The following is an 11,435-nucleotide window of genomic DNA, read 5'->3' as shown; positions in this document are numbered from 1 at the left end:
ATAGGCTGACAAACCATCTCTGCTCAAAACAATATTGTTTGAGTATACAATGATATATCATCGAATTAAAAATCAATACACCCATCACAGTGATCTGATTATTATAAGTATATTATGTACAGTAAGTACTGTATACAACAAAGCAGTAGCCTACAGTACCTACTTCCCCATATTTTTTTTTATACCTATTATAATAATTACTATTTTTATTAATGAAAATTTTGATTATTGAATTAAAAAGATCAAAGGATAATTATAGGCCCTAGTTCAAAATTCTAACTTTTAATTTGCTTTTAAACATGTTATTATTTATCTTATATAATTTATTCTTGTTCGCTATTAAATAATTTGTGTAAATATAATTTTAGTATTAATTCTATAAAAATATGGCTATTATATTATTTAACTTACACTTTTTACTTTTTTAGCGAAGCATGGGTACCTTTTCATTGACATCTTTTGGAGAATAGTCAGGTGTAATAAACTAAATGATTGTTCGTATGATAAATATTATTAGCACTCATAATAATCAATATCGACCTTTGAATCTTTGATTGTCAATATTTTGTATTAATTTATAAATAAATGTAATAATTTAGATGTGTCTGCCTGTAATATTATAGAGTTATAAAAAAAGTGTATATGATGATGAAATAAAAATAGTTATGATCTGCAAAATCGATACCATACACTACGCTTATAGCTCCCAGCCATAACCTTTTCAAAATAAGATCCATTTTCTATAATTTTCACTTTTAAGCATATATTATGGAACCAAAACAATAGGTATAAAATTATAACTTTTTTTCTTACGTTTTATTTCAGCCGGTATATTATATACAATATTTATTTTATATTTATAGTCACTGATAACATCTAATATCTAATTTAAAGAAATACATTTTTAAATAATTTTTACTTGTTAATTTAAAATTGTCATAAATATTGTACCATAATATACTGTAGAGTATAATTTTATTTATTTTAAATTGTAGGTACAACTATTTGTATTTATTCATTATTCAAATTATTTAATTTACTTTTACTACAATTTAATATGAACCATCATTGATACATTTTATTTGTAAATAGGTACTCAAAATTTTGTAATCATGATGAGTATATTCAATTTAAGTCTTAACCTTAACAAACTATTTATAATTATAATATAGGTATAATAATGTATTATAGTTGTTAAACTATAAGTTATATACTTAATACTTAGATATATCTATTATACATTATTAATGATTACTACATTCAATATGTCGATATAAGTATATAGTTCTGAATATTATGATAACAATAAATGTAACTACAACGGAATCTTATAAAGTTATAAATAATATATATTTTAAACGATTACAATAATCAGTTGCTGTGATTTTATTAATTTTATAATTTTTTCAATTATTTAATTTAACCTTCAAAACGAATTAAAATTGAAATCATATTTGGATAAGGTAATTCATAGGATTTATTCATAGTATTACTTGTTTGTTGTCATAAAGGTAGCAACTAGTATAGTATGTTTCCTATCCTATTATTTAGCATCAAACAAATACTAAAAATGTAATCATATTAATTTTATTGATTAATATATTTATTAACTAAAATATTATTATGTAGGTAACCAAAAAAAAAAAAAAAGGTGTACCGTATAAATATTTTTTTTAACTAGTGATTGTTTACAAAAAAAAAAAAATTTTTAATTTTTTTAAAAAACCGTGCGTCGTAACATTAATATTTCTCAAAATATATCACTCATAGGGACCGAATAAACAAACTTTTATAGCTCATATTTTGATTTATAGAAAATAACAATTAGTTTTACGCGTTCGAAAATTCAAATAATAATTATATTACATTAACGATGGACCTATTTGTTATTTTTTACTTTGCATCCGCCATCATATCATTGGTGCTGTTCCTTTTATATCTAGATTGTGGGAAATCCAACAACGACAAAAAGACTCTGTGGTCAAGACTAGAGCAAATGAGAGACGAAGGCATATTTAAAAACAAACCCGCGCCACTGTCCAAGGATGTGATATTTGCTATGATGCAGAGGGGAATTTATTCATTAGACACTGACGTTGAAACATACAACGATGGCGGCGAGGTCCACCGGTGGACGCGCGAGCTGCTCGAAAATTCGCGTTATAAGCTGGAAGAAAATCAACCGAATATTTTGTCGTATAAGAATATGGCCAACAATTTTTTAGAAAACGTCGAAAAGGAAATCGAAGAATTCGAGGTTATTGTCTTTATTTTATTAATATTAGGTATTATTTTTAACAATACATAATATATGATGCCTGTTATAATATGTAATCGTAAATTATGGCCGTATTTGAAAACAAAATAATGTACAATACTGCAAAGACAGTAGCCTATTATTATATATTATAATACATTTTTGGAGTAGTTATCCTGAAGGAGTTGGGTCCTTGTATACAGTAATGATTATCTGCTTTTAGAACGATAAACACAACAGAATGTAAACAAATGGGAAAAAACTGTATTTCATTATATTAATATCATACCAGCTTGAATTGTAATGGGTACACTGATAATAGATATAAAATAAAAATCATGTAGATTATATTATTCAATATACCTATTATATATTTTACTATGTGTACGCGTTACGGCAAAAATACAAATACCGGTAAGACCTAGGATACACATAATATAGTGTTTGGTCGAAGCCCGAATGATTTTCGTAGTCCGGACTTTTTACAAACGAGGTTTGGTAAATCTTAGGATAAACGACCCGCAGCGTTGGTAAAAGTCGGACATTTTTTACCAACTATGTAGTATATTTTCCCTTGCTTTATGCTCGTGTATAAAATTAATAATTATTATTTTAGAGATTACACCATTTAGAAGTTCATAAAATCGTTATTTAAGTGACGTAAATATTGTATAATTAATAATAATAATATGAATGTGTGTACCTGTATAGTATACTAGTATGTAGTAGCTAATAAAGTACCCAATATAATAAATATTATTTTTATGTACAAGTATAATGCACGGGAAAAAATATCGAATGATTGGTAGAAAATGTACTACTTATACTAACACTGCAGGTTGTTTATCTTAAGATTTACCAAATCTCGTTTGTAAAAGTCCAAACTACGAAAATCATTCGGGCTTTGGCCAAACACTATTATGTGTATCCTAGGTACGTATATCTATATGTTACCGTTAAAGTATTAAACCAGTTATTTTATAATTTAACGTAACATTTCTAGTTAAAGTGTTTACATTAAAATTATATAAATACTTTATCTTGAAAACGCATAAAATAACTAGTTATATTATAGAATTACAGATAATGAACCGTTAAAGTGTTTACATTTTAAATTAATAACTAGTTAAAGTGGATAAACGAATATTACTAATATTAATTGATATTATAAATTATTCTAAAAAAGTCTAATAAATCATAAGAATGAATAAACATTAAAAAAAAATATTTTATACAAGATTGGTTTTGGATCTATCTTAGTCATGTTTACAATTTTTTTTTATATTACGTTTCAATGAATAACAATTATATTATCTACACTATTTGTCAAAATTAGTACGCGATTGATTTTGGTGACATTTTGAATTGCACAAAACACCATTTTTACGGCACATCGATTAGTAGTGCATTTAGTGATACAAGTACAAATGAAAAAACCTTGTCCATTTCCAATTGATTGTTCTGTAGCTGCAAATCGTATAGAGAAATTTGTTTTTCTTGAGGAATATCGCTTAATGATATAAGGTTTTCGGAACATGTGAATTTATATTTATAATTTATTTATCATAGTGAATCGGGAACGTGCATATAGCTGTTATAAAATACCTATAATTTTAAAAATTAAGGTGTTATTTAAATGTATACATTTAAAAAATTTAATAAATCTATACATTCCACTTTTACGTCTAAGTTGATAGAACCCGTCTTCGGTAATTTTGAGAACCACAGCAATTACCGATCGAGGATCTCCCCTCCCTCTATCAACATCAGAAATTTTAAGTTGAACTGTTGAACCTTCTTTTGCTTCTGGAAATTTAGCACTTGATAAATTCTTCATTTTTTTCGCTTGTATTTCTAAGTTATTTCTCGCATTTTGTCGTTCTTCTGTTTGTTTGCGTTTTCTGTTTTCGGTTGATGGTATTTCTTGTAATATAGTGTGTGGCAATATACTTGACGTTAGGCCAGTTTTAGCGTCAGTTCCAAACATCGCATTGTATAGGCTTCGTTTAATTCCAGAATGATAGGCTATATTTTTCGTAAATTGAACGAATCTGAGTCCTTCACTCCATTTATTGGTGTTATTATCTTGCATCCATGTTGTCAATATATTTCCAATATCTTGATTGGCTCGTTCAACACTGACTATGCAGTGGTTTCCCGTGAACGATATTTAAATCAGGCCACATTTCACGCAATGAATTAATTAGTTCATAAAAATAATTAGTTTAAAAATATCTAATAATACACATGCGACTTGTTCTGCTCGTTTTGAAGTTAAGGGTTTTAAAATACAAAATTTTGTTGAATGATCGTGATAGACGCATATAAATTTAAAATCTCTATCAGGTTGTGATTGAAAATCTATAAGATCAATTTGACAGCGACAATTAAAATCGTTAAAAACCATTGGTTTGACTACAATACCTTTTTTTGTGATTTTTTTTCTGTTGACATGGAATACACAAATTGAAATACAACTTCACATCAGCTTGGGTAATATTTTTATATTTTTTATTAAGTTCAAATAACATACGGTCCCTTCCTCCGTGTCCAATTGACTTATGAACACTGTTTAAAATGTCAAACATATGGTCTATCATAACGTATATTTTGAAATTCGGATTGTTTTCATTAAATGGGTAAATTAATGTTTCGACGCCATTTATTGTTATTAAATCGTAATGTTTCGCAAGCCAATAATCACGGGTTTGAGTTTTTTTAATCTTCATATTTTTGACGTCTGATATCAAATTTAAATATTTTTCACTAAATAAAATAGCACTATTATTTTTGTACTCACGTTTTTCAATTGAGTAAAATTGTTGTTTCATAAGAATATCATTGTTTCGTCCTTATTGAATATAATTTAAATATTTATATATATATTTATATAATAAAAATTCAATCAAAAAATTAAAACACGTGTAGGTACTACAGCTATATAATGCGTTAAATGTATAATTATGGTGTACTGCAAACAACTGGACGAGAAACAAACATATTATATGTTCTACCACAACGAAATAATAAATTGATCGTCACTTATTATTGACGTTATCTCGCCTTATTTTAACGAAATCTAATATATAAACTATAACTGAGCAATCACGGGAATTCATAAAATACCTAATTAAATTTAATATTATATGTTGTATCGCATTGATTTGGTTAATGTATGTAATAGCTAGGTATTTCGTGAAATATCGCCATTAAATACTTTAACGCTAACATATACATACATGAGTATATAATAATATATAATATTAATATGTCGCTCGTATTGAAGTGTGTAAGTAATATATTATTTTTACATCGCCTTTAATTGTAATTATTTATATTAACATAAAGGATAATCTTTGCAAACTGAACAACGATTTGGAACAGATTATTGAGGCACATCAATCCATAAAACGTGAAATCGATAAACAATTGTGCCAGGGCACAGAGAAGAACGTAGTAGTTCGCGACGACTGCAACCGCTCCTGGATACCACCAGTGTCATCCTTTCAATGCCCCATAATTGTAGACAGCCAAGGTGAAGACAATTTCCTGGCCACGTTAGATCGATTTGAAAAGGAAAGAGGAATAGCATAATAATCATGTCTTTATTAATTGTAAAATATTCGATTTTAAATACATGACCGATTTTAAGAGGACGTCAGCGTAGTATTGTTTTCTCTGTTTGCCAAGCACAACATAGATAAAAAGTATTCACGCAAAATAATTTTTACTTTTGTTTTTTTAAAAATCTTACAGTAAAATTACTTATCATAAATATTTAAAGGATAATATTTTTAGGATTTGGGTTATTGATGTCTAAATATTATCATAAAACAATTTAATATTCATTTAAATTTGCAAAATATATATTTTATTTTTAAATTTGAATACAAATAAAATAATAAGTAAATAAAAACTGATAGGTACATCAAATCCTCAAATATATTATCCTCTATAATTTACGTAATAGGTGATTTCATTTTAAAAACAAAAAAATTGTTCTATGTAAATGCGTTTTATTTATGTTGCCTGTGGATCTGGGAGAGAAAACCAATATTATGTTGGCATTCTATTAATAGCTTAACAACATTAATGCTTTTAATTTAATAATTGATAATACTACAATCATACATTTTAAATTTAATAAGTCATCATTATTACATTTAATTATAATCATATTAGAAATAGTATTATAACGACGAGATCCTCGAAGACTCGAGAATAGAATTCTGATATTTTATTGACGGAAAAGTTGTGTCCTATAATAAGTTACACGTCACAGCTAGTGATTATTATATGTAATATAGACTATACTACTATAGACAGAGACGTATTTAAATATTTACCGATTGTAGGCCTATTGCCTATATTGTGGAATATTGCCGCCCTTAATTATAATAAAATAAAATTGAATTTGGTATGTATGTAAATCAAATTTTAATTTAATTTTAAATACAAAATCATAACAATTGGAGTTGAAAAACTTAAAAAATAAAGGGAATAACAAAATGTTTGTTACGTTCTAAATTGCTTACATATTAAATTACTAGTTAGACGATCGATTTATATCGACATTTGGTTCTTACAAACGTGTCAATTAAATCCTCGAAATTCAATTCGTAATGCTGTATCAGTGTCAACATAGAAAACTTTAAAAATAACAAATTCGAATTCTATTTTAAAGCAATGCCATTGTTTTCAATAATTTAAAATAATCGTATTAGCTGTTGTGGCTATTAGAGTATTTTACAATAACAAAAAACGATGTAATAAGTAAGTAATAAGTAATGTAATAAGTCTCACCGAGTCAATATGCAATACCATCATATCGAAAAAAAATCCCTTGAAAAATATGCCGCCTCTTAAAATTTGTCGCTGTAGGCACGTGCCTGCATATAAATACGCCACTGACTATAGAATATTATCTAATAGTACTATTATAGTTACTCTATATCACGTATTACGTATACACCACATATTATATTTTACACTACATGGCCCGAGACCGTAACACATTTAATCATTTTATCGAGTATTATTTTGATTTTAATTTATTTGAAATTTCTATCAATAATACGTTTGATTTATCATAATATTTAGTTTGTATATTGTAAAAAAAATATTTATAAACAGCCATACGTCACTCGATTCCAGAGGATATTCGAAATTTCTACATTGAAGAAGTGAAATATCTTGAAGCATACATCAAACGTTTTATTAGCAGAAAATATTTTGTACTCACCGTTATCAGTCATCTTTTTCAAAGTTAACTCTATCTCCATTGCTGGACTGCTGTGCTATTATTTTGGGCTCAACACAAGTTTTTTTAGTGAGACCCAGACGCCGCCCAGTATTCATATATGTATATATATATATATGAAATAAAATAAAATAAATAAATAACATAGGTATAGGAGTTATAATGTTTGAATTCAATAAATAGGTATTTCTAAATAATTACCAGTTGTGACATATATGTCATATCTTGCATTGAACTGCACATTTTTTCTAGTAATTTTTTGCTTTCACAATCCCTGATTCTCCTTCAAAAATTTTAATAAATTATCCATATTTTCTCCAAAAACTGTGTTGAAATTTTAGTATTTTTTATACAAAATTTGAAAATCTATATCGATCTAGAATAAAATTGTCAGTAATTTTTTTTTTTTTTTAATTAGAACAAACAATACCTTAACATATGTCTTATTATATTATAACGATAAAAATTATAGACATGTAAATTAGTTTTTCTGTCATTTTCAAAGCCTCTTTAATTATAGAACTTGTATAGCTGAAAATATAGTCAGTAAATTATAAGTGTAATAATAGTTGCTTTAAAACGTCTGTAATGATGTATACATTATTATATTGTATACAATTAATGCATTAATCCATATTATAGATAATATATGTAGGTATGTATTATATTTTCATATTAAAACAATTCTATTAATATAATATTCTTTAGTCTATACACTAGACTCTAGTGTGTATATATATTAATAATTTAAATATTATTTCAGTAAGGACAACATATTATGTTATATTATGAATAATAAATTAATTTTTAAATAAATATAAATGCAGTTTAAAATAATATAATGATCATTGCAATGTAAAAGTAACTATAGAATTGAACAATGGTGGGGTCTAAAAGGAAAAAGTACTCATAGATATTTTTTAAACATAATATATTCTATAAACTTATTAAATGTTATTTCACAACTTACATGTTTATAACCCATTGATTAAGTATAATGCTGCCATTTATTAAAAAAAGTCTTTAGTATTATTTTGTTTTATAAAGTTAAGACAGTAATTACCTAATGATTTTTCTCCAGATGTCTTCTATTTCTGGCTAAACAAGGTCATTAATAACAATGTAATCTACATAATTTAAAGAATTACAGAATAATGAAGAATTGTCTTTACGTAAATGTTTAGGCATCGTTATATGAACCTTACAAAACCTACAAAAAAAGTTTACTGAAAATGATTTGCTAAATTCTCATATTTATAACCGCATTTACGCAGTCTGAGTAGAACTCGCTCAATTTTGGTTCTAGAATAAATAAACCAATAATAAAATTAAAAGATGCCAATATTTTGGAGGGAAAGACAATGAGGTTTTTTTAAAAACTTAAATTTTGAAAAGTTAAAGGTTATTTAACGATTTAAAAAGTTTTGCTATTTATAAACGATATAATTAATGTTTTATTAGGAATAATGAAAAAAACTTATCGTCTTTCCCTCCAAAATATTGTCATCTATTAATTTTATAATAGGTACATTTACTCTAAGACCAAAATTGAGCAAGTTTTACTCAGACTGCGTAAACGCGTTTTGTTTATGTCGTACGTATGTAAGACGCAAACAACACGTCATGCAGGTGCGACGTACTTTTAACGTTCTTTATGAAAACATAATATAGAAGTAATGAGCCAAATTGTTATTTTAAACATAATTTTTATCGATCCTACGATATTCTTTATTATAAATAACAAAACCTTTATTTTTTTTTACAACCATATTTTACTAATATTTTGTAAAATGTAAAAGCTAAATTATTATTTTACACCTAATATAATTATTAATCTAATAATATATATTTGATCAAAATAATAATAAAAAAAAATCTATTTCATAAATTCAATTTATTAACTTATTACTTAAATATTTTGAAATTCTATCAACCAAATGTTATATTATAAATACATTATTTATTAATTTCTTAATATTTTTGTATAACTAATAAAATTAATATTATTTCATTTATTTCAATAAATTCATGTTTATTAAAAATTGATAATTATACATATGGTGATATTTGGTTCAGTTTACGACAAGTTATGCGATTACTATAATACTATTAAATAAAACAAAATAAGTAGTATAAAAAATAAGTGTTTTTCAATCTCCAAAATATATTATCCTAACTCTTTAGGTGGGTGTAAATGTATTATACTACTATATAACATAATCTATATTAATAACCGTTCTGCAGAGAATATATTTCTGTGAAGTACCTATTTCAATAAACGATTATATTATAATTAGTAACGATTTTTTATTATTTTTTCGTAACAAAAGTTACAGGAACAGAAAGTAAACGTAGGCGTGAACATACATAATATAATAGTAGGTGGGTTTAGGATGATGTAGAACGACAGAACATATAGTTACTCTGTACTGATCCATACATACACAGGTTACGGGTATTGGGTATTTGGGTAATATAACTTAAATAAAACAAAATAACAATAAAGTAAGTACATGTATAGGTAATATTTCATAAACACATAACTTGTAAAGTACTGGTGGATTAAAAGTTCACATAATACGCAATATAATACTATTTTAGTATGAACAATTATACAATTACAATATTATCATTTAAATGTAGGTATATGTGTTTTAAATGCAGATTAAAGCGTCTTATTTCATCAAAATCAAATGTTAATATATTATTGATTTTAATAATTCTACATTACTTTGTTTACTCGATTAATTGCTACGGAAATCGAATTTTTCACGCCAAAATGTTTACCTATTTGCAGGGGCGGCTCGTCAGGGGAGACTCTGAGACTGCGTATCCCCTCAAAAATAAACTAGCTACTTGTAAATAATATAATTGATTAAAAATAATAATGTCTAGAAATTAGAAATATTTTTATTTGAATTGAAAATATATTATATCGTTTTCATTGTTTATTATTATAAATTAAAAGTCACAAAATCGAAAACCTATTAATGGGTATCTCGATTAAAATACTATTTTAGTCATTTCTGCGGGTCACATTACGGCTCATTACGACGGTCGCCGGTTCAGTGAAACTGAAGCCCGTCAGTTGCAATCGTAACATTTAATGGCATGGGTGGTTGGTCGGAGGGAACCGATGAGAATAAGCTGCGTAACATAGACGCTATTGAACCCGGGTTCACGACAGTAATTGCCACGCTGCTGCGCCGTGTAGCCCGTGTTTAATTAATTATTTTTTTCTAGTTATAGACGTTTTATTCACGATTTATTAATTATTTAATAATTAATATACGTATATTCGTCTAATATTTACGGTTTTTTACATTTTTATAAGCATTTCAGCATTTATTCATATTTTAAAATGCAAAAAGAAAATATAATAGAATTTTTACCGACCAGTGGTCATAATGATTTAACACACGAACAAAAAAATGTTCGTTGTTACACGGAATTTATGTCATATAATTTAAGTCTCCCCAGAATATTTACCCACGAGCCGCTACTGCCTATTCGATTCAGAAATGTCATTATTTATTTATTAACTACATTGTATAAGTAGTTTTGTGTCTTTTCGCGGGGCACATTTATTTTGATTCCGCATTCGGCGGGTATGTTTTTGCCTGTACAAATCAATTAAAATATTTTTTTTTTTTTTTAAACAGAAGGCTAGCCGATTTCATTTGCTTTTAATTCACGATGAAACGCAAAATCGCTTTATTAATACCCAGTGGTTTACAGTAAGTTAGTCTTATTGTACCGGTATGCACATGCACGAATGCGCAATTATTGCGCAGACGTACAATATTTCTAGCGGGCCGTGGACTGCGGTTAAAAATGTTTTGATAATTCCCGTTTGAAATTGCGCGGGTCAACAATATATTATTATAGTATTATGATGTACGTGGGCGCGTCTGCGTA

The 11,435-nt window shown here is 26.6% G+C and overlaps 1 protein-coding gene and 1 pseudogene across 1 annotated transcript; one reads left to right on the top strand and one right to left on the bottom strand.

The window, feature by feature from the left end:
* Positions 1-1,873: 1,873 nt before the first annotated feature.
* Positions 1,874-5,851, top strand: LOC113557958. Its single transcript, XM_026963497.1, has 2 exons — positions 1,874-2,257; positions 5,606-5,851. Exons 1-2 carry the CDS (start codon positions 1,874-1,876, stop codon positions 5,849-5,851), a joined length of 630 nt encoding a protein of 209 aa, XP_026819298.1.
* On the bottom strand, positions 3,577-4,094 carry LOC114253686 (annotated as a pseudogene).
* Positions 5,852-11,435: the final 5,584 nt, after the last annotated feature.

This window comes from Rhopalosiphum maidis, chromosome 3 (assembly GCF_003676215.2).
Source record: "Rhopalosiphum maidis isolate BTI-1 chromosome 3, ASM367621v3, whole genome shotgun sequence".
NCBI classification, from domain to species: Eukaryota; Metazoa; Arthropoda; class Insecta; order Hemiptera; family Aphididae; genus Rhopalosiphum; species Rhopalosiphum maidis.
The sequence above is the reverse complement of the archived record's forward strand: the minus strand, read 5'-3'. Positions and strand labels throughout refer to the sequence as shown.